Below are 27,812 nucleotides of genomic sequence, written 5' to 3' on the forward strand. Positions count from 1 at the left end.
GGCCGGCGCCCGAAGGTCGGGGTTGGGGGGGGGGAAGAAGGCGCCGTGGGGCAGGAGGCGAGACCCTTCCCGCCCCCCAAGTCATCACTCATTAACTCGGCCCCACACGGGTCAGCGCCCCACGGAATGTGCTTTATTGGGGGCGGGGAGGGCGGGGGGGAGGGGGAGGACGCCGTGGGGCAGAGTCCCTGTGGGTCGCAGAACCAGGGGGCTGAGCCGCCGTGGGGCAGAGCCGCTGTGGGGCAGAGTGCCGTGGGACGCCGTGGGGCAGAGCCCCTGTGGGGCAGAGCACCATGGCACAAAGCCCCTATGGGGCAGAGTGCCATGGGGCAGAGCCCCTGTGGGGCAGAGAACCAGGGGGCTGAGCCGCTGTGGGGCAGAGTGCCATGGGGCAGAGCCGCTGTGGGGCAGAGTGCCATGGGGCAGAGCCGCTGTGGGGCAGAGTGCCGCGGGACGCTGTGGGGCAGAGCGCCGTGGGGCAGAGCCCCTGTGGGGCAGAGCACCATGGCACAAAGCCCCTATGGGGCAGAGTGCCATGGGGCAGAGCCCCTGTGAGGCAGAGAACCAGGGGGCTGAGCCGCCGTGGGGCAGAGTGCTGTGGGGCAGAGCACCAGGGGGCTGAGCCGCCGTGGGGCAGAGCCACCGTGGGGCAGAGCGCCACGGCACAAAGCTGCTGTGGGGCAGAGCTGCTGTGGGGCAGAGCACCATGGCACAAAGCCGCTGTGGGGCAGAGATGGTGTGGGTCTGAGTGACATGGGGCAGAGCCGCCATAGGGCAGAGCTGCCGTGGGGCAGAGCCCCTGTGGGGCAGAGCCGCTGTGGGGCAGAGTGCTGTGGGGCAGAGCACCATGGCACAAAGCCGCTGTGGGGCAGAGCCCCCATGGGGCAGAGCTGCTGTGGGGCAGAGCACCATGGCACAAAGCCGCTATGGGGCACAGTGCCATGGGGCAGAGCCCCCATGGGGCTGAGCCCCTGTGGGGCAGAGAACCATGGGGCTGAGCCGCTGTGGGGCAGAGCGCTGTGGCACAAAGCCGCTATGGGGCAGAGCCCCTGTGGGTTTGAGCGCCATGGGGCAGAGCTGCCGTGGGGCAGAGCGCCATGGCACAAAGCCGCTATGGGGCAGAGCCAGTGTGGGTCTGAGCACCACGGGGCTGAGCCGCTGTGGGGCAGAGATGGTGTGGGTCTGAGTGCCATGGGGCAGAGCCGCCGTGGGGCAGAGCACCATGGCACAAAGCTGCTGTGGGGCAGAGCCGCTGTGGGGCAGAGCCCCTGTGGGGCAGAGCACCATGGCACAAAGCTGCTGTGGGGCAGAGCCCCCATGGGGCAGAGCTGCTGTGGGGCTGAGCGCCATGGCACAAAGCCGCTATGGGGCACAGTGCCATGGGGCAGAACCCCCATGGGGCTGAGCCGCTGTGGGGCAGAGCGCCGTGGCACAAAGCCGCTATGGGGCAGAGATGGTGTGGGTCTGAGTGACATGGGGCAGAGCCACCATAGGGCAGAGCTGCTGTGGGGCAGAGCCCCACGGCACAAAGCAGCTATGGGGCAGAGCCCCTGTGGGTTTGAGCGCCATGGGGCAGAGCTGCCGTGGGGCAGAGCGCCATGGCACAAAGCCGCTATGGGGCAGAGCCAGTGTGGGTCTGAGCACCACGGGGCTGAGCCGCTGTGGGGCAGAGATGGTGTGGGTCTGAGTGCCATGGGGCAGAGCCGCTGTGGGGCAGAGCCCCATGGCACAAAGCCGCTATGGGGCAGAGCCCCTGTGGGTCTGAGCCGCTACGGGGAGAAGGGCTGTGGGGCAGAGGAGGGTGGGGAGGAGGAGAAGAGCCGTGGGGCGGGGGGGTCCGTGGGGCGGTGGCGTCGCCGTGGGGCAGGGCCGCCGTGGGGCAGGGTCGCCGTGGGTCTCAGTAGTTGCCCCCCCGCTCCTGCTGCCGGTAGCCGCCGCGCCGCAGGTAGCCACCGTCCCCCTTGCGGTAGCCATCCTTCTGATCTGTGGGGCAGGGAATGGGGGGGGCACCCGCTGAGCCCTGGCTGTGGGGCTGGCTGTGGGGCAGGGCGAGAAGGGGGGGGGGGGGAAACGGGGGGGGGGGGGGGGGGTGATAGGGGGCAGGGTGTGGGGCAGGAAGGGGGGAAACGGGTGGGAAGGGGGGAGCTATGGGGCAGAAGGGGGGGGGGTGGGATGTGAGGTTGGTTATGGGGCAGGGTGTGGGGCAGAGAGGGGGAAAGGGGTGAGAAGGGAGGGGGAATAGGGGAGCTATGGGGCAGAAGGGGGGGGATGTGGGGCTGGCTGTGGGGCGGGCTGTGGGGCAATGGGGGTAATGGGGGAGCTGTGGGGCAGAAGGGGGGGGGATGTGGGGCAGGAGGTGGGGGGATGTGGGGCAGGGTGTGGGGCAATGGGGGTGGGGGAATGGCAGAGCTGTGGGGCAGGGAGTGGGGGGATGTGGGGCTGGGTGTGGGGCAGGATGTAGGGCAATGGGGGGCAAATGGGGGAGCTGTGGGGCAGAAGGGGGGGAGATGTGGGGCTGGCTGTGGGGCAGGGAATGGGGGGGGATACGGGGCAGGGTGTGGGGCAATGGGGGGGAATACAGGAGCTATGGGGCAGAAGGTGGGGGGGGATACGGGGCTGGCTGTGGGGCAGGTTGTGGGGCAGAAGGGGGCAAATGGGTGGCGATGGGGGGAGAATAGGGGCGCTGTGGGGCTGAAAGTGGGGGGATGTGGGGCAGGAGGGTGGATGTGGGGCTGGCTATGGGGCAGGGTTTGGGGTGGGATGTGGGGCAGGGAGCGAGGCTGGGTGTGGGGCGGGATGTGGGGCAATGGGGGGGGGGAATGGGGGAGCTGTGGGGCAGAAGGTGGGGGAGGCGTGTGGGGCAGGAGGGGGTGGGTGGGAGATGTGGGGCAGGGGATGTGTGGGGCAGGAGCGGGGGGGGAATGGGTGGAGCCGTGGGGTGTGTGGGGCGGGATGTGGGGAGGTGTGGGGCAGGAGGGGGGGTGTGTGTGGGGAACCATCTGAGAACAGGGGTGGGGAACGGGTGGAGCCGTGGGGCTGAGGGCGATGTGTGGGGCGGGGACGTGTGGGGCGGGGGACGTGTGGGGCGGGGGAAGGTGTGGGTCAGGGATGTGTGGGGCAAGAAGGTGTGGGGCGGGGAAGGTGTGGGGCGGGGACGTGTGGGGCGGGGAACGTGTGGGGCGGGGAAGGTGTGGAGCGGGGAAGGTGTGGGGCGGGGAAGGTGTGGGGCGGGGAAGGTGTGGGGCGGGGAAAGTGTGGAGTGGGGAGGTGTGGGGCGAGAAGGTGTGGGGCGGGGAACGTGTGGGGTCGGGAATGTGTGGGGTGGGGATGTGTGGGGCGGGGGACGTGTGGGGCGAGAAGGTGTGGGGCGGGGAACGTGTGGGGCGGGGAACGTGTGGGGCGGGGAACGCGTGGGGCGGGGACGTGTGGGGCGGGGAAAGTGTGGGGCGGGGAAAGTGTGGGGCGGGGAAAGTGTGGGGCGGGGAAAGTGTGGGGCGGGGAACGTGTGGGGCGAGAAGGTGTGGGGTGGGGATGTGTGGGGTGGGGATGTGTGGGGCAAGAAGGTGTGGGTCAGGGACGTGTGGGGCGGGGAATGTGTGGGTCGGGAATGTGTGGGACTGGGAATGTGTGGGGCCGGGAATGTGTGGGGCCGGGAATGTGTGGGACCGGGAATGTGTGGGGCCGGGAATGTGTGGGGGTGAGGAACCATCTGAGAACGGGGCTGGGAGATGGTTGGTGCTGCTGGTGGTGGGGGGGAAACAGGTGGTGGTGTGGGGCGGGGAATGTGTGGGTCGGGGACGTGTGGGGTGGGGAAAGTGTGGGGCCGGGAATGTGTGGGGTGGGGACGTGTGGGGGGGGGACGTGTGGGGGTGAGGAACCGCCTGAGAACGGGGCTGGGAGATGGTTGGTGCTGGTGGGGAAACGGGTGGCGGTGTGGGGCGGGGAATGCGTGGGGCGCAACGTGTGGGTCGGGGGATGTGTGGGGCGGGGAATGTGTGGGGCAGGACCTCGGAAGTAGCCGCCGTAGGAGCCCTGCTTGTGGTCGAAGACGCGCTCGTTGTTCTCCACCAGGTTCCCCAGTTTCTCCGCCAGCTGCAGCGCCAGGTTCTGCTGCGCCGTGGGCTCCGTCCGGTGCATCATCACCGTCTGCGTGGGCTGGTCCAGCGACGCCTGCGCCCCGCGACACCCCCCCGTCAGCCCCACGCCCGCCCCACGGCCGCCCCACGCCCGCCCCACACACCCACCATCAGCTCCTCGTTGATGATCATCTTGCTGATGATGCTGTGCACCGTGGGCAGGTCCAGCTCAAACATGGCCGCCAGGATCTCCATGCTGGAGGGGGGCGGGGTTAAGAAGGCGGAGGGGGGACACGGACCACGCCCCTCGGCCCCGCCCCGGCCCCGCCCGTCACCTGATGGAGTCGTAGACGCTGCTGTAGGTGAAGAGGTAGGTGCGGAGAGACTCCTCCTGGATCTTCCTGCGGGGGAAGGGAGCGATGATGGCGGGCGGCAAGATGGCGGCCGCGGGGAACAAGAGGGAGGAGGAGGAGGAGGAGGCGCCGAGGTGGAGAACCCAACGCGGAGAACCCGAGATGGAGACCAGAAGGTGGAGGCCCCCGAGATGGAGGAGAACCCAAAATGGAGGCCCCAAGATGGAGAACCCAAGATGGAGACCAGAAGGTGGAGGCCTCCAAGATGGAGGAGAACCCAAAATGGAGGCCCCAAGATGGAGAACCCAAGATGGAGGAGAAGCCAAGATGGAGGCGAACCCCGAGATGGAGGCGAACCCCGAGATGGAGGAAGCCCCAAGATGGAGGAGAACCCAAGATGGAGGAGAACCCAAGATGGAGGAGAACCCAAGATGGAGGAGAACCCAAGATGGAGGAGAACCCAAGATGGAGGCCCCAAGATGGAGGCGAACCCAAGATGGAGGCGAACCCAAGATGGAGGCGAACCCAAGATGGAGGCGAACCCAAGATGGAGGAGAACCCAAGATGGAGGAGAACCCAAGATGGAGGAGAACCCAAGATGGAGGCCCCAAGATGGAGGCGAACCCAAGATGGAGGCGAACCCAAGATGGAGGAGAACCCAAGGTGGAGGCGAACCCAAGATGGAGGAGAACCCAAGATGGAGGAGAACCCAAGATGGAGGAAGCCCCAAGATGGAGAACCCAAGATGGAGGAGAACCCAAGATGGAGGAGAACCCAAGATGGAGGAAGCCCCAAGATGGAGGCCCCAAGATGGAGGCCCCAAGATGGAGGAGAAGCCAAGATGGAGGAGGCCCCAAGATGGAGAACCCAAGATGGAGGAGAACCCAAGATGGAGAATCCAAGATGGAGAATCCAAGATGGAGAATCCAAGATGGAGACCACAAGATGGAGAATCCAAGATGGAGACCACAAGATGGAGACCAGAAGGTGGAGACGAACCCAAAATGGAGGCCCCAAGATGGAGGAAGCCCCAAGGTGGAGGACCCAAGATGGAGACCAGAAGATGGAGGCCCCCAAGATGGAGGAGAACCCAAGATGGAGAAGGCTTCAAGATGGAGAACCCAAGAGGGAGACCCCAAGCTGGAGACCCCAAGGTGGAGGCCAGAAGATAGAGGAGACACCAAAATGGAGGAAGCCCCAAGATGGAGACCAGGAGATGGAGGAGGCCCCAATATGGAGGAGAACCCAAGATGGAGACCCCAAGATGGAGGCCCCAAGATGGAGACCAGAAGATGGAGGAGGCCCCAAGGTGGAGGAAGCTCCAAGATGGAGACCCCAAGGTGGAGACCCCAAGGTGGAGACCAGGAGATGGAGGCCCCAAGGTGGAGGAGAACCCAAGATGGAGGCCCCAAGATGGAGAACCCAAGATGGAGACCAGAAGATGGAGGAGAACCCAAGATGGAGGGAGCTCCAAGATGGAGACCCCAAGGTGGAGAACCCAAGATGGAGACCAGAAGATGGAGGAGGCCCCAAGATGGAGGAGAACCCCAGATGGAGGCCCCAAGATGGAGGAGAACCCAAGATGGAGGAAGCCCCAAGGTGGACGAGACCCCCAAGCTGGAGGCCAGAAAATGGAGGTGGCCCCACAGTGGAAAGCAAGAGATGGAGGAGGCCCCAAGGTGGAGGGAGCTCCAAGATGGAGACCGGGAGATGGAGACCAGAAGATGGAGGAGGCCCCAAGATGGAGGAAGCTCCAAGATGAAGGAGGCCCCAAGATAAAGGAAGCTCCAAGATGGAGACCAGGAGATGGAGACCAGGAGATGGAGACCAGGAGATGGAGACCAGGAGATGGAGGAGGCCCCAAGATGGAGACCAGGAGATGGAGGCCCCAAGATGGAGGAGGCCCCACAGTGGAAACCAGGAGATGGAGGAGGCCCCAAGGTGGAGGAAGCTCCAAGATGAAGGAGGCCCCAAGATAGAGGAAGCTCCAAGATGGAGACCAGGAGATGGAGACCAGGAGATGGAGACCAGAAGATGGAGACCAGAAGATGGAGGAGGCCCCAAGATGGAGACCAGGAGATGGAGACCCCAAGATGGAGACCAGGAGATGGAGGAGGCCCCAAGATAGAGGAAGCTCCAAGATGGAGACCCCAAAGTGGAGACCCCAAGGTGGAGACCAGGAGACGGAGGCCCCAAGATGGAGGAGGCCCCAAGATGGAGACCAGGAGATGGAGACCAGGAGATGGAGGAGGCCCCACGGTGGAAAGCAGGAGATGGAGGAGGCCCCAAGGTGGAGGGAGCTCCAAGATGGAGACCAGAAGATGGAGACCAGAAGATGGAGGAGGCCCCAAGATGGAGGAGGCCCCAAGATGGAGGAAGCTCCAAGATGGAGACCCCAAAGTGGAGACCCCAAGGGGGAGACCAGGAGACGGAGGCCCCGAGATGGAGACCAGGAGATGGAGGAGGCCCCAGGATGGAGGAAGCTCCAAGATGGAGACCAAAAGATGGAGACCAGAAGATGGAGACCAGAAGATGGAGACCAGAAGATGGAGACCAGAAGATGGAGACCAGAAGATGGAGGAGGCCCCAAGATGGAGACCAGAAGATGGAGGAGGCCCCAAGATGGAGACCAGAAGATAGAGGAGACCCCAAGATGGAGACCAGAAGATGGAGACCAGAAGATGGAGACCAGAAGACGGAGGAGGCCCCAAGATGGAGACCAGGAGATGGAGGAGGCCCCAAGATGGAGGAAGCTCCAAGATGGAGACCCCAAGGTGGAGACCAGGAGACGGAGGCCCCAAGATGGAGGAGACCCCAAGATGGAGACCCCGAGATGGAGACCAGGAGATGGAGACCCCGAGATGGAGACCAGGAGATGGAGACCAGGAGATGGAGGAGACCCCGCGGTGGTGGAGGCCAGAAGACGGAGCCCCCCCCCCATCGTCTGCCCCCCCCCCCGCCCCCCCGGGGCACCCACCTGACCAACATGGCGCGGACCTTGTCGGCCTCGGGGAAGAGGTCCCAGACCTTCCCGTTCATCTTCTCGTTGACCACGTAGCGGTGGCAGCTGCGCCAGTCCCCCATCTTCATGGCCTTGGAGGCCGCCACCACGTGCTCCCGCATGGACTCCGGTGGCCCTGGGGAAGAAGAAGACGCTTAGGGGGGGGGGGCTGGGATCTATGGGGCGGAGGAGGAGATAGGCGGGGGGGGGGGGGGATGGATGTGTGGGTCCTGCCCCACGTCTCGCCCACCCAGGAGGGGTTGTCTCTCCCCCACGCGCAGCTGGTGGTGGAACTGTTTGCTGATCATGCGACGCCGGGCGTCGAACTCGTGGGCCGCCATGTAGGGGATCTCCAACAACATGGCGGCCACCAGGTAGACGCACTCCAGCAGCTCCAGGTTGACGTGCATGTGGAAGGGCACCTGGCGCCGCTTCTCCACCTTCTCCTGCTCCGGGTTCCGTTCCTGAAGGCTCCGGAGGAGAAGACCTTGACCCAGCAGCTCCTTGGCCCGACCCGAGCTCTGGATGTCCAAGAGGGCGTTGTGGGCGTCTTTGATCAGACCCTCGCGGAAAGCGCAGATGCCCAGTTGGACCATGGTGCGGTTGTAGAGGATCTGTGGGGCGGAGACGTGGGGCAGAGAGGTGAGGAACCCGCCAGGAACCTTCTGGAGACCATGGTGGAACCCCATAACTCACGTCATCGGAGGTGCTGAGGGAGAAGGAACTGAGGAACTCCAGAGGAACCCACAAGGAACCTCAAAGAGATGGTGGTGGAACCCTCTGGAGATGGCGGGAGAGGACTTGGGGGGCAGAGGGGTGTGGGGCTGAGGAGGAACCTTCTGGAGACCATGGTGGAACCCCATAAACCACGTCATGGAGACAGCAAGGGAGAAGGAGTTGAGGAACTCCAGAGGAACCCACGAGGAACCTTCTCAAGATGGTTGTTGGAACCCTCTGGAGATGGCGGGAGAGGACTTGGGGGGCAGGGAGATGTGGGGCAGGTGAGGAACCCCCTGGAGATGGTGGTGGAACCCCATAAATCACGTTATTGGAGGTGCCGAGGGAGAAGGAACTGAGGAACTCCAGAGGAACCCACGAGGAACCTCAAAGAGATGCTGGTGGAACCCTCTGGAGATGGCGGGAGAGGACTTGGGGGGCAGAGGGGTGTGGGGCTGAGGAGGAACCTTCTGGAGACCATGGTGGAACCCCATAAATCACGTTATGGAGAAGGTGAAGGAGAAGGAACTGAGGAACCCACAAGGAACCTCATAGAGATGGTGGTGGAACCCATGAGGAACCTTCTGAAGATGGTGGGGAAGGACTTGGGGGGCAGGGAGATGTGGGGCTGAGGAGGAACCTTCTGAAGACCATGATGGAACCCCATAACTCATGTCATGGAGGAGGTGAGACAGGAGAAGTTGAGGAACTCCAGAGGAACCAACATAGAACTCATAGAGATGGTGGTTGGAACCCTCTGGAGATGGTGGGAGAGGACTTGGGGGGCAGGGAGATGTGGGGCAGGTGAGGAACCCCCTGGAGATGGTGGTGGAAGCCCGTAAGGAACCTTCTGGAGACGATGATGGAGGACTTGGGGGGCGGACGAGGAACCCCCTGGAGGCGGTGACGGACCAGGAGCCGGAGGAAGTGGGGAGAGGGGTCAGAGGGACTTGGGGGGGCGAGTTGGGGGGCAGAGAGATGTCAGAACCCCCGAGGAATCCACCAGGAACCCCACGGAGATGCCACTGGAAGAGTCAGTGGGCAAAGCACAGAAGCCTGCCCCATAGAGAGTTTGGGGCCACTTGTGGGGCAACTTATGGGGCAGAAAGACGATGGAATCCAGGAGGAACCTGTGAGGAACCCATGAGAAACCCTACAGAGACGCCCGTAACCGACCCAACACCCGCCGTACCGAGGGGTACGCTCGTGCTATGGGGTCTGCCTGCCCCATAGAGAGTTTGGGGCCACTTGTGGGGCAACTTATGGGGCAGAAAGATGATAGAATCCAGGAGGAACCTGTGAGGAACCCATAAAGAACCCTACAGAGACGCCCGTAACCGACCCAACGCCCACCAGCCGGAAGCGTACGTTTGCGCTATGGGGTCTGCCTGCCCCATAGAGAGTTCGGGACCACTTGTGGGGCAACTTATGGGGCAGAAAGACGACAGAATCCAGGAGGAACCTGTGAGGAACCCATGAAGAACCCTACAGAGACGCTCGTAACCGACCCAACGCCCACCGTACCGAGGCGTACGCTCGTGCTATGGGGTCTGCCCGCCCCATAGTGAGTTTGGGACCACTTGTGGGGTGACTTATGGGGCAGAAAGACGATGGAATCCAGGAGGAACCTGTGAGGAACCCATGAGAAACCCTATAGAGACGCCCATAACCGACCCAACACCCGCCGTACAGAGGTGTACGCTCGTGCTATGGGGTCTGCCTGCCCCATAGAGAGTTCGGGACCACTTGTGGGGCAACTTATGGGGCAGAAAGACGACAGAATCCAGGAGGAACCCGTGAGGAACCCATGAAGAACCCTACAGAGACGCCCGTAACCAACCCAACACCCGCCGTACCGAGGCGTACGCTTGCGCTATGGGGTCTGCCCGCCCCATAGAGAGTTTGGGACCACTTGTGGGGCAACTTATGGGGCAGAAAAATGATGGAATCCAGGAGGAACCCGTGAGGAACCCATGAAGAACCCTACAGAGATGCCCATAACCAACCCAACACCCGTTGTACCGAGGCGTACGCTTGCGCTATGGGGTCTGCCCGCCCCATAGACAGTTCGGGGCCACTTGTGGGGCAACTTATGGGGCAGAAAGACGACAGAATCCAGGAGGAACCCGTGAGGAACCCATGAGAAACCCTACAGAGACGCCCGTAACCGACCCAACGCCCACCAGCCGGAAGCGTCCGTTTGTGCTACGGGTTCCGCCCGCCCCATAGCGACCCGTGGCCCCCCCCCCCCCCCCCCTCCCCCCAAGTCCGCCCCATAGCGCTGACCTGGACGGGGGGGTCGGCGTGCTGGATGTTGTCCTGGAGGTGGGACATGAGCATGAGGTCGCGGGCGGCGTACCAGCGGCTGTGCAGCGCGTGGTGGTAGATGTGGCAGAGGATGGCGCAGGTGCGGATGCGGTCGGTGCGGTCCTTGGCGTAGACGAACTTGCAGAGACGCTCCATGAGGGCGGCGGAATCTTCTTCTTCTTCTTCTTCGCCACCTTCGCCCCACACTTGGGGGTCGCCCGCCCCACGGCGCCGGGCCCCGTAGTCGAACTTGTAGTAGGTGTGGAGGACGCGGCGCAGGTAGACGCGGCAGAGCTCCTCCGTCGTCCCCTTCTCCTGCAGGTACCGCTGGAGGCGGGCGATGATGGCGCACACCCGCCCCTCGTCCTTCAGGTGCTCCACGTACTCTGGGGGGGGCGGACGGCGCCACTTGGGGGTCAGGCCGCCCGCTCCCTGCCCCACACGGCGGGCGGCTCCTTCCCCCCCCGCCCCCCACACACACGCACCCTCCCGCGGCCCCTCACCTTGGGAGTGGGGGTCGGTGTTTTGCATGATCTTGGTGAACTCCTCGTCCATGCGCTCCACCAGCGTCAGGATGCAGCCCCGCACGCGGTAGGGCTGGGGGGGGAGGGGGAGGGACCCACAAGTTGGGGGGCGGGACCCATAGCGGAGCCGCAAGGGGTTGTTCAGACCCACAAGTTGAGTCCCAACCCTCAAAGTGCTTCTACGCGGCCGTAAGAACCTTCAAACTGCTCTTCCAGACCCATAAGTAGGTCCTCCAGACCCATAACTGACCCACAGCGGACCCACAAGTTGGGGGGCGGACCCATAGCGGAGCCGCAAGTGGTTCTTCAGACCCACAAGTCGGGTCCCAACCCCAAAAGTGGTTCTTCAAGGCTATAAGAAGCTCCAAACTGCTCTTCCAGACCCATAAGTAGCTCCTCCAGACCCACAACTGACCCACAGCGGACCCACAAGTTGGGGGGCGGACCCATAGCGGAGCCGCAAGGGGTTGTTCAGACCCACAAGTTGAGTCCCAACCCTCAAAGTGCTTCTACGCGGCCGTAAGAACCTTCAAACTGCTCTTCCAGACCCATAAGTAGGTTCTCCAGACCCACAACTGACCCACAAGTTGGGGGGCAGGACCCACGGCAGAGCCGCAAGGGGTTGTTCAGACCCACAAGTTGAGTCTCAACCCTCAAAGTGCTTCTACGCGGCCGTAAGAACCTCCAAACTGCTCTTCCAGACCCATAAGTAGGTTCCCCAGACCCACGACTGACCCACAGCAGACCCACAAGTTGGGGGGCGGACCCATAGCGGAGCCGCAAGGGGTTCTCCAGCCCCACAAGTTGAGTCTCAGCCCTCAAAGTGCTTCTACGCGGCCGTAAGAAGCTCCAAACTGCTCTTCCAGACCCATAAGTAGCTCCTCCAGACCCACAACTGACCCACAGCGGACCCACAAGTTGGGGGGCGGGACCCACGGCGGAGCCGCAAGGGGTTCTGCAGCCCCACAAGTCGGGTCTCCACCCCCACAAGTGCTTCTACACGGCCGTAAGAACCTTCAAACTGCTCTTCCAGACCCATAAGTAGCTGCTCCAGACCCACATCTGACCCACAAGTCATTGGCCCAGACCCATAGCGGACCCATGGCGGACCCACAACTGCTCCCTCCAGCCCCACAACTCCCCCCTCCAGCCCCACAACGCCCTCCCAGGACCCACAACTCCCCGTCCAGCCCCACAACTCCCTCCCCAGCCCCACAAGTACCTTCTCCAGCCCCACAACTCCCCATCCCCAACCCCTAATTCCTCCTCCAGCCCCACAACTCCCCTCCCAGGACCCATAACTCCCCCCACGAGCCCCGTAACTCCTTCCCAGCCCCACAAGTACCTTCTCCAGCCCCATAACTCCCCCCTCCAACCCCACAACTCCCTCCCCAGCCCCACAAGTACCTTCTCCAGCCCCACAACTCCCCCCTCCAGCCCCACAACTCCCCTCCCAGGACCCACAACTCCCCCCATGAGCCCCATAACTCCCTCCCAGGACCCACAACTCCCCCCTCCAGCCCCACAACGCCCTCCCCAGCCCCACAAGTACCTTCTCCAGCCCCACAAGTCCTCCTCCCCAACCCCGTAATTCCTCCTCCAGCCCCATAACTCCCCCCTCCAGCCCCACAACTCCCCCTCCCCAACCCCGTAATTCCTCCTCCAGCCCCATAACTCCCTCCCAGGACCCACAACTCCCCCCTCCAGCCCCACAAGTACCTTCTCCAGCCCCACAACTCCCCATCCCCAACCCCTAATTCCTCCTCCAGCCCCACAACTCCCCCCTCCAGCCCCACAACTCCCCTCCCAGGACCCACAACTCCCCCCATGAGCCCCATAACTCCCGCCCAGGACCCACAACTCCCCCTCCAGCCCCACAACTCCCTCCCCAGCCCCACAAGTCCCTCCCCAGCCCCACAAGTACCTTCTCCAGCCCCACAACTCCTCCTCCCCAACCCCGTAATTCCCCCTCCAGCCCCACAACTCCCTCCCCAGCCCCACAAGTACCTTCTCCAGCCCCATAACTCCCCTCCCCAGCCCCACAACTCCCCCCTCCAGCCCCACAACTCCCCTCCCAGGACCCACAACTCCCCCCATGAGCCCCATAACTCCCTCCCAGGACCCACAACTCCCCTCCCCAGCCCCACAACGCCCTCCCCAGCCCCACAAGTACCTTCTCCAGCCCCACAACTCCCCTCTCCAGCCCCACAACTCCCATCCCCAGCCCCACAACTCCCCCCTCCAGCCCCACAACTCCCCCCTCCAGCCCCACAACTCCCCCTCCCCAACCCCGTAATTCCTCCTCCAGCCCCACAACTCCCTCCCAGGACCCACAACTCCCCCCACGAGCCCCGTAACTCCTTCCCAGCCCCACAAGTACCTTCTCCAGCCCCATAACTCCCCCCTCCAACCCCACAACTCCCTCCCCAGCCCCACAACTCCCCCCTCCAGCCCCACAACTCCCCCCTCCAGCCCCACAACTCCCCTCCCAGGACCCACAACTCCCCCCATGAGCCCCATAACTCCCTCCCAGGACCCACAACTCCCCTCCCCAGCCCCACAACTCCCTCCCCAGCCCCACAACTCCCCCTCCCCAACCCCGTAATTCCCCCTCCAGCCCCGTAACTCCCCTCCCAGGACCCACAACTCCCCTCCCCAGCCCCACAGCGCCCCCCCCCCGCCCGCCCCACGGCCGCCCCACACCTGCTCGGGGTTGGCCAGGTTCTCGGACTCCTCCAGGATGTTCTCCCCGATGAAGATCTCGGGGTGGGCGAAGAGCACGTCCAGCAGCTCCTCGATGCAGCCCAGGCACTTCTGCCACATCTCCGCCTGGGGGGCGGGCGGCCCTCAGCCCCACGGCGCGCCCCACGGCGCCGCCCGCCCCACACGCCTCCCCCGGGGAGAGGGGGCTGGGGGGGCGCCCACAGTCGGGGGGTGGGGGCAGGGGGGTGAGGGGAGCTCCCTCGTCACCTCCAGGGTCACCCCCGGCCCCATAGATCCCCCCCCCCCAGCCCCATAGATCTGCCTGCCCCATAGATCTGCCTGCCCCATAGATCCCCGCCCCACACATCCGCGTTTGGGGTCGGAATCGGAGAGGAAGGCGACGGGGTTGGGCTCCAGCTTCACCTCCAGGGTCACCCCCAGCCCCATAGATCCCTCCCAGCCCCACAGATCCCAGCCCCACAGATCCTTCCGACCCACATCCTGCCCCACACATCCACGTTTGGGGTCGGAATCGGAGAGGAAGGCGATGGGGTTGAGCTCCATCTTCACCCTCAAGGCCACCCCCAGCCCCATAGATCCCTCTCAGCCCCATAGGTCTGTCTGCCCCATAGATCCCAGCCCCACAGATCCTTCCGACCCACATCCCACCCCAGACATCCACGTTTGGGGTCAGAATCGGAGAGGAAGGCGACGGGGTTGGGCTCCAGCTTCACCTCCAGGGCCACCCCCAGCCCCATAGATCCCCCCCAGACCCACAGATCCCCCTCCGACCCATAGATCTGCCTGCCCCATAGATCCCCACCCCACACATCCGCGTTTGGGGTTGAAATTGGAGAGGAACACAACGGGGCTGAGCTCCAGCTTCACCTCCAGGCCACCCCCAGCCCCACAGATCCCTCTCAGCCCCATAGATCTGTCTGCCCCATAGATCCTGGACCCATAGCTCCTTCTGACCCACAACCTGCCCCACATATCCGCATAAGTGGCCATTTTAGGTTGAAAACGGAGAGGAACGGGACGGGGTTGAGCTCCATCTTCACCTCCACGGCCACCCCCAGCCCCATAGATCCCCCTCAGCCCCATAGATCCCTCTCAGCCCCACAGATCCCCTCAGACCCATAGATCCCAGCCCCATAGCTCCTTCCGACCCACAACCTGCCCCACATATCTGCATAAGTCGCCGTTTTGGGTTGAAAACGGAGAGGAACGGGACGGGGTTGAGCTCCATCTTCACCTCCACGGCCACCCCCAGCCCCATAGATCCCTCCCAGCCCCATAGATCCCCCTCAGACCCACAGATCCCAGCCCCATAGCTCCTTCCGACCCACATCCCGCCCCACACATCCACATAAGTCGCCGTTTTGGGTTGAAATCGGAGAGGAACGTGACGGGGTTGAGCTCCATCTTCACCTCCAGGGCCACCCCCAGCCCCACAGATCCCCCCCCCAGCCCCATAGATCCCCGCCCCACACATTCCCCGCCCCACACCTTCATGTAGGTGGCCAGGTTGGGGTTGTAGTCGTAGAGGGACGCGATGATGTTGAACTTGATCTTCACCTCCAGGGCCACCCCCAGCCCGTTCTCGTTGGCGATGGCCACCAGCAGCTGCAGCAGCTCGATCTGGGCCGCCCTATAGCGACGGTGGGGGGCAGAACCGTGGGTCCGGCCCCTGCCCCACATCGCCTCCGCCCCACGGCGTCGTCCGTCCGTCCGCCCCCCACCTACCGATCCGTCCCCTTCTTCCCCCGCGCCTGCAGGATCTCGTTGAGCTTCTTCACCACCACGGCCGGGGTGATCTCCGTCCCCTTGGCGAACATCTTGGGCTTCTCCTATGGGGGGGCCCGGGGGGCACTTAGGGGGCGCTGCCCCATAGCGACGCGTCCCCCCCCCACCCCCCCAGCCCCATACCTTGACCAGGGGGACGCCCCCCTTGACCTTCTCCCACTCGCCGCCGCCATCGTTCTCCTCCTCCTCCTCCTCGTAGCGGCGGCTCTTGCGGTCGTGCTTCTTCTTGGCCTTCTCCTCCCGCCGCCGCTCGCCCCCTTTCTTGTCCTCCTCCCTGTGGGGCAGACCCATAAGTAAGGGGGCGGACACACCCCCACCCACCCGGCACCCCCCCCGGCCCCACACTTAGGGGGAAAACGCCGAGTTTTTGGAGGAATTTGGGAGGCCGAGGGAGCGAATCGTCTTCGTCCCCGTGGGGCTGCCCCATAAGTGGTGGGGCAGAGACCCCCCATCCCCCCCCAGCCCCACACTTATGGGGCAAACACTGAAGAACTTGGAGGCCGAGGGGCTGAATCGCCCTCCTCCCTGTGGGGCAGCCCCATAAGCAGTGGGGCAGACACACAACATACCCTCCATCCCCCCCCAGCCCCACACTTATGGGGCAAACGCCGAGTTTTTGGAGGAATTTGGAGGCCGAGGGAGCGAATCGTCCTTGTCCCTGTGGGGCAGACCCATAAGTGGTGGGGCAGACGACCCCCCCGCGTCCCCCAGCCCCACACTTATGGGGCAAACACCGACTTTTTGAGCAACTCAGAGGCCAAGGGAGTGAATTGTCCTCAATTTTCCTCGTCCCTGTGGGGCAGACCCATAAGTAAGGGGGCGGACACCCCCCCCCGGCACCCTCCCGGCCCCCCCCCGGCCCCACACTTATGGGGCAAACGCCGAGTTTTTGGAGGAATTTGGAGGCCGAGGGAGCGAATCGTCTTCGTCCCTGTGGGGCAGCCCCATAAGCGGTGGGGCAGACACCCCTCCAGCCCCCCCCAGCCCCACACTTATGGGGCACACACCGACTTTTTGAGCAACTCAGAGGCCAAGGGAGCGAATTCTCCTCAATTTTCCTCGTCCCTGTGGGGCAGCCCCACAAGCGGTGGGGCGGGCGACCCCCCCATCCCCCCCCGCGCCCCCCAGCCCCACACTTATGGGGCAAACGCCGACTTTTTAGACGAATTTGGAGGCCGAGGGGGCAAATCGTCCTCGTCCCTGTGGGGCTGCCCCATAAGCGGTGGGGCGGGCGACCCCCCCATCCCCCCCCATCCCCCCCCCACCCCCCAGCCCCACACTTGTGGGGCCCAAACTGACTTTTTGAGGAACTTGGAGGCCAAGGAGGCGAATTTTCCTTGTCCCTGTGGGGCTGCCCCATAAGTGGTGGGGCAGACACACAACATACCCCCCCAGCCCCCCCAGCCCCACACTTATGGGGCAAACGCCGACTTTTTGGACGAATTTGGAGGCCAAGGGAGCGAATTGTCCTCATCCCTATGGGGCAGCCCCACAAGTGGTGGAGTGGGCAACCCCCCCATCCCCCCCCAGCCCCACACTTATGGGGCACACACCGACTTTTTGAGCAACTCAGAGGCCAAGGGAGCGAATTCTCCTCAATTTTCCTCGTCCCTGTGGGGCAGCCCCACAAGCGGTGGGGCGGGCGACCCCCCCATCCCCCCCCGCGCCCCCCAGCCCCACACTTATGGGGCAAACGCCGACTTTTTAGACGAATTTGGAGGCCGAGGGGGCGAATCATCCTCGTCCCTGTGGGGCAGCCCCATAAGTGGTGGGGCGGGTGACTCCCCCATCCCCCCCCCCACCCCCCCCCCACCCCCCAGCCCCACACTTATGGGGCAGACACTGACTTTTTGAGGAACTTGGAGGCCAAGGGGGCCAATTGTCCTCCATTTTCCTCGTCCCTGTGGGGCAGCCCCACAAGCGGTGGGTTGGGCAACCCCCCCAGGCCCCCCCCCACCCCCCCAGCCCCCCAGTTATGGGGCAGACACTGACTTTTTGAGGAACTTGGAGGCCAAGGGGGCGAATTGTCCTCGTCCCTGTGGGGCTGCCCCATAAGTGGTGGGGCAAACACCCCCCCATGCCCCCCAGCCCCACACTTATGGGGCACACACCGACATTTTGAGCAAATTAGAGGCAAAGGGGGTGAATTTTTCTCATCCCTGTGGGGCAGCCCCACAAGCGGTGGGTCGGGCCACCCCCCCAGGCCCCCCCCCCACCCCCCCAGCCCCACACTTGTGGGGCCCAGACTGACTTTTTGAGGAACTTGGAGGCCAGGGAGGTGAATTTCCCGTCGTCTTCGTCCGTCTCGGAGTCGGTGTCGGAGTCGGACGAGCCCCAATCTTCCTCCTCCTCCGAGTCCTCCTCCTCCTCCTCCCCCTCCCCCTCCTCCTCCTCGCCCTGCGACCCCCCCCCCGCAAAGAAAACGGTCACTTAGGGGGCGGGCCCCACACCCCTTCCCCCCTGCCCCACACCTCCCCTCCCAGCCCCACACCTTGGCGTAGCGGCTCCGCTCCCCGCCCCCATCTTTCTTCTTCAAGAAGGCGCCGACGCCGCCATCGTCCTCCTCCTCCCCCGACGAGGAAGAGCCGGAGGCTGCCGTGGGGCAGGAGAGAAAAAAACAAAGGGGGTCTCGTCCTGCCCCATAGAGCTCTGCCCCATAGAGCCCCGCCCCACGGAGCTCTGCCCCACGGAAGGCAGCCGGCCCCCGGGGTTTCACCTTCGGAGTCGCGGCTTTTCTTCTCCTCGTCCTCGTCCGACTGCTCCGGGTTCTGCCGTGGGGCAGGGGGAGGTTGGGGGGCAGAGGGGGGGGGGGGGGGGTGTGGGGGGTAAAAGGGCTGCCCCATAAGTGGCCCGGCTGCCCCACAAGCGGCCCCCCCCCCCCGAAGCAGCGGAGCTGCCCCCAACTCCCTCCCCCAGGGCCACAATCGCCTTCTCCAGCCCCATAACTACCTCCCCAGACCCACAAGTGCCTCCCCAGCCCCACAAGTGACCCACCTGACCCACAAGTGCCTCACCTGACCCACAAGTGCCCCCCAAAGCCCCATAGCTGCCCCACAACTCCCTCCCCCAGAGCCACAATTGCCTTCTCCAGCCCCATAACTACCTCTCCCAGACCCATAAGTGACCCACCTGACCCACAAGTGACCCACCTGACCCACAAGTGCCCCACAAGTTCCCCCAAAGCCCCGTAACTGCCCCACAACTCCCATCCTCAGACCCACAGTTGCCTTCTCCAGCCCCATAACTACGCCTTCCAGACCTACAACTGGCCCCCCAGCCCCACAAGTGGCCCCCCAGCCCCACAAGTGCCCCCCAAAGCCACGGAGCTGCCCCACAACTCCCTCCGCCAGGGCCACAATCGCCTTCTCCAGCCCCATAACTACCTCCCCAGACCCACAAGTGCCTCCCCAGCCCCATAAGTATCCCCCCAGCCCCACAACTGGCCCCCCAGCCCCACAAGTGCCTCACCTGACCCACAAGTGCCCCCCAAAGCCCCATAGCTGCCCCACAACTCCCTCCCTCAGAGCCACAATCGCCTTCTCCAGCCCCATAACTACCTCCCCAGACCCACAAGTGCCCCACAAGTGCCTCACCTGACCCACAAGTGCCCCACAAGTTCCCCCAAAGCCCCATAACTGCCTCACAGCTCCCTCCCAGAAACCCACAGTCGCCTTCTCCAGCCCCATAACTACGCCTTCCAGCCCCACAAGTGCCCCCCCAGCCCCACAAGTGCCCCCCAAAGCTGCGGAGCTGCCCCCAACTCCCTCCGCCAGAGCCACAGTCGCCTTCTCCAGCCCCATAACTACCTCCACCAGCCCCACAACTGGCCCCCCAGCCCCACAAGTGACATACCTGACCCACAAGTGCCTCACCTGACCCACAAGTGCCCCACAAGTTCCCCCAAAGCCTCATAACTGGCCCCATAACTACCCCACAACTCTCTCTCTAAGACCCACAGTCGCCTTCTCCAGCCCCATAACTACACCTTCCAGACCCACAACTGGCCCCCCAGCCCCACAAGTGCCTCACCTGACCCACAAGTGCCCCCCAAAGCCCCATAGCTGCCCCACAACTCCCTCCCTCAGAGCCACAATCGCCTTCTCCAGCCCCATAACTACCTCTCCCAGACCCATAAGCGGCTCCCCAGCCCCACAAGTGACCCACCTGACCCACAAGTGCCTCACCTGACCCACAAGTGCCCCACAAGTTCCCCCAAAGCCCCGTAACTGCCCCACAACTCCCATCCTCAGACCCACAGTCGCCTTCTCCAGCCCCATAACTACGCCTTCCAGACCTACAACTGGCCCCCCAGCCCCATAAGTGGCCCCCCAGCCCCATAAGTGGCCCCCCAGCCCCACAAGTGCCCCCCAAAGCCACGGAGCTGCCCCACAACTCCCTCCCCCAGGGCCACAATCCCGTTCTCCAGCCCCATAACTACCTCCACCAGACCCACAACTGGCCCCCCAGCCCCATAAGTATCCCCCCAGCCCCACAACTACCTCCCCAGCCCCACAAGTGCCTCACCTGACCCACAAGTGCCCCACAAGTTCCCCCAAAACCCCGTAACTGCCCCACAACTACCGCTCTGACACCCACAACCGCTCTCTCCAGCCCCATAACTACGTCTCTCTGCCTCCCTGTGCCCCACACCCCGCCCCACACCCCGCCCCACGTCCCCCTTCCCCGCCCCACATCCCACCCCTGTGGTGTCCCAAATCCCCCCCCGACATCCCGCCCCCCTGCGCCCCACATTGTGCCCCATCCTGCCCCACATCCCGCCCCACATCCTGCCCCACTGTGCCCCACATCCTGCCCTGCGTCCTACCCCATATGCTGCCCCATCTCCTGCCCCACATCCTGCCCCACACCCTTCTCTTGTGCCCCACATCCCCCCCAACGTCCCACCCCTCTGCGCCCCCCATTGCACCTTGTTCTGCCCCCCATCCCGCCCCACATCCCACCCTACCTCCTGCCCCACATCCCGCCCCACATCTCCCTTCCCTGCCCCACATCCCACCCCTGTGGTGTCCCAAATCCCCCCCCCCGACATCCCGCCCCCCTGCGCCCCACATCCCGCCCCATCCTGCCCCACACCCTGCCCCACACCCCACCATACTGTACCCTACCTCCTGCCCCACATCCCACCCCACCTCCTGCCCCACATCCCGCCCCACCTCCTGCCCCACCTCCCGCCCTGCCGTGCCCCACACCCTGCCCCACATCCCTCTCTTGCACCCCACATCCCACCCAACATCCCGCCCCCCTGTGCCCCACATCCCGCCCCGTTCTGCCCCCCATCCCGCCCCACACCCCACCCCATCTACTGCCCCACATCCCACCATACTGTGCCCCACATCCTGCCCCACATCCCACCCTACCTCCTGCCCCATACCCCACCCCACACCCCGCCCCACATCCCGCCCCACCTCCTGCTCCACCTCCCGCCCTGCCGTGCCCCACACCCTGCCCCACATCCCTCTCTTGCACCCCACATCCCACCCAACATCCCGCCCCCCTGCGCCCCACATTCTGCCCCGTCCCGCCCCACATCCTGCCCCACAACCTGCCCCATCTCCTGCCCCACATCCCACCGTACTGTGCCCCACATCCTGCCCCACACCCCACCCCACACCCCACCCCACACCCCGCCCCACATCCCCCTTCCCCGCCCCACATCCCACCCCTGGGGTGTCCCAAATCCCAACTCCCCCCCGACATCCCGCCCCCCTGCGCCCCACATTCTGCCCCATCCTGCCCCACATCCCGCCCCACACCCCACCATACTGTACCCTACCTCCTGCCCCACATCCCACCCCACCTCCTGCCCCACATCCCGCCCCACATCCCCCTTCCCCACCCCACATCCCACCCCTGGGGTGTCCCAAATCCCCCCCCCCCGACATCCCGCCCCCCTGTGCCCCACATTGTGCCCCATCCTGCCCCACATCCTGCCCCACACCCTGCCCCACACCCCACCCCACCTCCTGCCCCACCTCCCGCCCTGCCGTGCCCCACACCCTGCCCCACATCTCTCTCTTGCACCCCACATCCCACCCAACATCCCGCCCCCCTGCGCCCCACATTCTGCCCCGTCCCGCCCCACACCCTGCCCCATCTCCTGCCCCACATCCCACCGTACTGTGCCCCACATCCTGCCCCACACCCCACCCCACCTCCTGCCCCGCATCCTGCCCCACTGTGCCCCACATCCCGCCCCACATCCCACCCTACATCCCCCTTCCCTGCCCCACATCCCACCCCTGGGGTGTCCCAAATCCCCCCCCCCCGACATCCCGCCCCCCTGCGCCCCACGTTGTGCCCCGTTCTGCCCCACATCCTGCCCCACACCCCACCCCACCTCCTGCCCCACATCCCGCCCCACCTCCTGCCCCACATCCCGCCCCACGTCCCCCTTCCCCGCCCCACATCCCACCCCTGTGGTGTCCCCAATCCCACCCCCGACATCCTGCCCCCCTGCGCCCCACATCCCGCCCCGTTCTGCCCCACATCCTGCCCCACCCCCTGCCCCACCCCCTGCCCCACATCCCGCCCCACGGACCTGCTTGTAGCTGGCGATGTGGGGCTCGAAGTCGCGGTTGTACTTGCGGATCTTCTGCCGCAGGGTGCTGAGCGCTTTGGCGTTGTTCTTGTTCATCTTCTTCTTCCCCTCCTTGTCCTCCCACAGCTGGGGGGCACCGACCCACGGCTGCCCCACGGCCGCCCCACGGCCGCCCCACGGCCCGACCCACGGCCCGACCCACGGCCCCCTTCCCTGACCCACATCCCACACATTCGGTGCCCAAAACCCTTCCCCGTGCCCCCTATTTTGCCTTGTTCTGACCCCAATCCTGCCCCACTGCGCCCCACACCCTGCCCCATAACTGCCCCACGGCCGCCCCACAGATGGACCCACGGCCCGACCCACGGCCCCCTTCCCTGACCCACATCCCGCACCTTTATGCCCCAAATGCTGGGCTGGGCCCCAGGTTTTGCCCTGTTTTCACCCAAATCCTGCCCCATATTGTGCCCCACACCCTGCCCCACAGCTGCCCCATAGCCAGACCCACAGCCCGACCCACAGTCCCCTTCCCTGACCCACGTCCCACACCTCAGTGCCCCAAATGCTGGGCTGGGCCCCAGGTTTTGCCCCATTCTGACCCAAATCCTGCCCTATATTGTGCCCCACACCCTGCCCCACATCCCCCTTCTGTACCCCACATCCTGCCCCACATCCCACCTGTTGACTACCCCACATCCTCCTCTGTGCCCCATTTTCTGCCCCATTCCACCCCATTCTGACCCATTTTCTGCCCCAAATCCCGCCCCAACCCCCCCCGCTCCTGCCCCACACCCTGCCCCACATCTCCCTTCTGCGCCCCACATCCCGCCCCACATCTCCCTCCTCTACGCCCCGCTTTACGCCCCATTCCACCCCATTTTCTGCCCCGTTTCGCCCCCTTTTTCCCCCCTTTTTCCGCCCCAAACCCCCCCTCCCCGATCCCCCCCCCACCCCACAGCCTGCCCCACATCCCCCTTCTGCGCCCCACATCCTGCCCCACATCTCCCTCCTCTATGCCCCATTCCACCCCATTTTCTGCCCCGCTTCACCCCATTTTCCCCCTTTTTCCGCCCCAAACCCCCCCTCCCCGACCCCCCCGCCCCCTGCCCCACACCCTGCCCCACATCTCCCTTCTGCGCCCCACATCCCGCCCCACATCTCCCTTCTCTACACCCCGCTTTACGCCCCATTCCACCCCATTTTCTGCCCCGTTTCGCCCCCCTTTTCCCCCTTTTTCCGCCCCAACCCCCTCCCCAACCCCCCCCGCCCCCTGCCCCACACCCTGCCCCACATCCCCCTTCTGTGCCCCACATCCTGCCCCACATCCCACCTGTTGACTACCCCACATCCTCCTCTGTACCCCATTTTCTGCCCCATTCCGCCCCATTCTGACCCATTTTCTGCCCCAAATCCCGCCCCAAACCCCCCCCGCTCCTGCCCCACACCCTGCCCCACATCTCCCTTCTGCGCCCCACATCCTGCCCCACATCTCCCTCCTCTATGCCCCGCTTTACGCCCCATTCCACCCCATTTTCTGCCCCGTTTCGCCCCCTTTTTCCCCCTTTTTCCGCCCCAAACCCCCCCTCCCCGATCCCCCCCCACCCCACAGCCTGCCCCACATCCCCCTTCTGTGCCCCACATCGTGCCCCACATCCCACCTGTTTACTACCCCACATCCTCATCTGTACCCCATTTTCTGCCCCATTCTGCCCCATTCCACCCCATTCTGACCCATTTTCTGCCCCAAATCCCGCCCCAAACCCCCCCCGCTCCTGCCCCACATCCCGCCCCACATCTCCCTTCTGTGCCCCACATCCCGCCCCACATCTTCCTCCTCTATGCCCCATTCCACCCCATTTTCTGCCCCGCTTCACCCCATTTTTCCCCCTTTTTCCGCCCCAAACCCCCTCCCCGACCCCCCCCGCCCCCTGCCCCACATCTCCCTTCTGCGCCCCACACCCCGCCCCACACCTCCCTCCTCTACACCCCGCTTTACGCCCCATTCCACCCCATTTTCTGCCCCGGTTCACCCCCTTTTTCCCCCCTTTTTCCGCCCCAACCCCCCCCTCCCCGACCCCCCCCCCCGCCCCCCAGCCCCCCCCACCCCCCGCCCCACACCCTGCCCCACATCCCCCTTCTGTGCCCCACATCCCACCTGTTGACTACCCCACATCCTCCTCTGTACCCCATTTTCTGCCCCATTCCGCCCCATTCTGCCCCCTTTTCTGCCCCAAATCCCGCCCCAAACCCCCCCTGCTCCTGCCCCACACCCTGCCCCACATCTCCCTTCTGCGCCCCACACCCCGCCCCACATCTCCCTCCTCTATGCCCCGCTTTACGCCCCATTCCACCCCATTTTCTGCCCCCATTCGCCCCCTTTTTCCCCCTTTTTCCGCCCCAAACCCCCCCTCTCCGACCCCCCCGACCCCTGCCCCACATCTCCCTTCTGTGCCCCACATGCTGCCCCACATCCCACCTGTTGACTACCCCACATCCTCCTCTGTACCCCATTTTCTGCCCCATTCCGCCCCATTCTGCCCCCTTTTCTGCCCCAAATCCCGCCCCAAACCCCCCCCGCTCCTGCCCCACACCCTGCCCCACATCTCCCTTCTGCGCCCCACATCCTGCCCCACACCTCCCTCCTCTACGCTCCGCTTTACGCCCCATTCCACCCCATTTTCCGCCCCGTTTCACCCCCTTTTTCCCCCCTTTTTCCGCCCCAAACCCCCCCTCCCCGATCCCCCCCCACCCCACACCCTGCCCCACATCCCCCTTCTGTGCCCCACATCCCGCCCCACATCCCACCTGTTTACTACCCCACATCCTCCTCTGTACCCCATTTTCTGCCCCGTTCCGCCCCATTCCACCCCATTCTGACCCATTTTCTGCCCCAAATCCTGCCCCACACCCCCCCCGGCTCCTGCCCCACATCCCGCCCCACACCTCCCTCCTCTACGCCCCGCTTTACGCCCCATTCCACCCCATTTTCCGCCCCGTTTCACCCCCTTTTTCCCCCTTTTTCCGCCCCAAACCCCCCCTCCCCGCCCCCCCCCGCCCCCCAGCCCCCCGCCCCACACCCTGCCCCACACCCCGCCCCACACCTCGTTGAGGTAATCCTCCAGGTCGGCCAGGATGCGGACGTAGAAGCGGGGGACGCCCTCCTTGTCCACGATGCTCTTGGCTTTGCCGAAGGCTTTGCCCAGGAGCTCGAATTCCTCCAGGCACTTGGTGACGTCCCGGATTTTCATGGCGTTCCGGATGGTTTTGATCAAATTGTTCAATTCCTCGAATCTATGGGGCAGGGGGGGGACGTGTGGGGCGGACCCACAAGCGGCCAAACCCCCCCCCCCGTCAATCCCCCCCCCCTTCTCCTACCTCTTGTCCTTCGCGCTCCGCACCACGCGCTTGGTGTCCTCCTCGTCCTCGCTCAGCAAAAGGGGTCTGGAAAATGGAGGGGGGGGAGGACGGAGAATCTATGGGGCGGCCCCACGGCGCCGTCCGCCCCCCAAGTCCCTCCCGGAGCCGGCCAGCCCCACGTCGTCGTACTTGCCGTAGTTGCCCCCCGGGGGTTTGGCCACCAGCTCGTCCCCCGAGACGGAGGATTCGGACTCGCTGTCGGAGCCGGTGGTGAAGAAGCGGGACATGGCGGCGCCGTGGGGCAGAGCTGTGGGGCGGGGGGGGGGGGGGGGGGTGTGTCAGACCCACGGTGCGGCCTCCCCCCCTCCCCCCCCCGGCACTGCCCCAGCTGTGCCCCATAGAACTGCTCTCAGACAAGCTCCTGCCCCACATATCTCTGTCCTCGGCGGGCTCTGCCCCATAGCACCGCCCCATAGTGGGGGTTTCAGCCCCACGGCGCAGCTATGCCCCATAGAATCGCTCTCAGACAAGCTCCTGCCCCACATATCTCTGTCCTCTATGAGCTCTGCCCCATAGCACCGCCCCAGAATGGGGGTTTCAGCCCCACGGCACAGCTGTGCCCCATACAACTACTCTTAGACAACCCCCTGCCCCACATATCTCCATCCTCGATGACCTCTGCCCCACAGCGCTGCCCCACAGCACTGCCCCATAGCAAAGTTTCAGCCCCACGGCACAGCTTTGCCCCATAGAACCGCTCTCAGACAGGCTCCTGCCCCATAAATCTCTATCCTCGACGAGCTCTGCCCCATAGCACTGCCCCGTAGCGGGGGTTTCACCCCACGGCGCAGCTGTGCCCCATAGAATCGCTCTCAGACAAGCTCCTGCCCCACATATCTCCATCCTCTATGAGCTCTGCCCCATAGCGCTGCCCCATAATGGGGGTTTCAGCCCCACGGCACAGCTGTGCCCCATACAACTACTCTCAGGCAGGCTCCTGCCCCACATATCTCCATCCTCTATGAGCTCTGCCCCATAGCGCTGCCCCATAGCGGGAGTTTCAGCCCCCCGGCCCAGCTATGCCCCATAGAACTGCTCTCAGACAGGCTCCTGCCCCACATATCTCCATCCTTGACGAGCTCTGCCCCATAGCTCTGCCCCATAACACTGCCCCGTAGTGAGGTTTCAGACCCACGGCGCAGCTTTGCCCCATAGAACTACTCCTAATCACGCTGCTGCCCCACATATCTCCGCTCTTAACAAGCTCTGCCCCATAGCTCTGCCCCATAGTGGCGGTTTCAGCCCCACGGCGCAGCTGTGCCCCATAGAACTGCTCTCAGACAGGCTCCTGCCCCACATCTCTCTGTCCTCGACGAGCTCTGCCCCACACATCTTACCTCTCTGGGGTAGCTCTGCCCCATACCGCTCCCCCATCAAACAACTCTGCCCCATAACAAGGCTCTGCCCCCCACGCCCCAGCCCCACAGATCCCCCCCCAGCAGCTCCCTGGGCCCCACATCCCCCCCCCCCCCCACATATTCCCCCCCTCCCCGGGACCCACAGACACCCCCCCCCCCAGCCCCACATTTATCCCGCCCCACGGATCCCCAAGCCCCACATTTCCCCCCCCCCCAGCCCCACAGATCCTGCCCCACAGCTCCTCCTCCCGCCCCATAGATCCCCCCCAGCCACACGGATTCAACCCCAGCCCCACATTTTACCCCCCCAAGCCCCACATTTCCCCCCCCCCCCCCCAGCTCCCTCGGCCCCACACCTCCTCCCCCCGCCCCACAGATCATCCCCAGCCCCACAGATCCCACCCCACGGATCCTCCCCCCAGCCCCACATTTCCCCGCCCCACCCCGAGACCCACAAACACGCTCGCGGCCCCCTATTTCCTCCCTCAGCCCCACACATCCCGCCCCACACCTCTCCCCGGCCCCACAGATCCCTCCCGGGACCCACGGACACGCTCCCCCCCCCCCCCCAAGCCCCACACCTCCCCTGCCCCACACCTCCCTGGGCCCCACACCTCCCCCCCAGCCCCACAGATCCTCCCCAGCCCCACAGATCCTCCCCAGCCCCACAGATCCTCCCCAGCCCCACTTTCCCCCCCCCCCAGCCCCACAGATCCCCCCCAGCCCCACAGATCCTCCCCAGCCCCACTTTCCCCCCCCCCCAGCCCCACAGATCCCCCCCAGCCCCACAGATCCTCCCCAGCCCCACTTTTCCCCCCCCCCCAGCCCCACAGATCCCCACAGATCCCCACAGATCCCGCCCCACATCCCCCCCTCACTCGCACGCGGCGGCGTTTGTGCGGGGCCTTCGGCAGCCGGGGGCGGAAGTGACGTCAACGCCGCGAGCCCGCCCCTTCAGCTTCCGCCTCCCCCCCCCCCCCCCCCCTTCGCG

General features: G+C 64.9%; 1 protein-coding gene across 3 annotated transcripts; it reads right to left on the reverse strand.

The window, feature by feature from the left end:
• Nucleotides 1-105: 105 nt before the first annotated feature.
• On the reverse strand, nt 106-27,772 carry EIF3CL (eukaryotic translation initiation factor 3 subunit C like). Of its 3 annotated transcripts, none has more exons than XM_074567909.1 (20): nt 27,695-27,772; nt 25,593-25,710; nt 25,422-25,487; nt 25,148-25,337; nt 22,047-22,172; nt 18,204-18,255; nt 17,979-18,079; nt 17,739-17,884; nt 15,611-15,761; nt 15,428-15,531; nt 15,191-15,332; nt 13,682-13,807; nt 10,958-11,051; nt 10,434-10,840; nt 7,681-8,044; nt 7,407-7,566; nt 4,412-4,477; nt 4,245-4,332; nt 4,008-4,170; nt 106-1,983 (listed from the first exon to the last, which is right to left on the reverse strand). In XM_074567909.1, exons 2-20 carry the CDS (start codon nt 25,688-25,690, stop codon nt 1,898-1,900), a joined length of 2,730 nt encoding a protein of 909 aa, XP_074424010.1. In that variant the 5' UTR covers nt 25,691-25,710; nt 27,695-27,772; the 3' UTR covers nt 106-1,897. The 3 variants fall into 3 exon arrangements, with proteins under 3 accessions (XP_074424010.1, XP_074424011.1, XP_074424012.1); XM_074567910.1 differs by having other exon boundaries at nt 27,700-27,763; XM_074567911.1 differs by having other exon boundaries at nt 27,706-27,726.
• Between the last annotated feature and the right edge of the window lie 40 nt (nt 27,773-27,812).

The sequence above is a fragment of the Larus michahellis genome, chromosome 30 (genome assembly GCF_964199755.1).
Source record: "Larus michahellis chromosome 30, bLarMic1.1, whole genome shotgun sequence".
Classification (NCBI taxonomy): Eukaryota; Metazoa; Chordata; class Aves; order Charadriiformes; family Laridae; genus Larus; species Larus michahellis.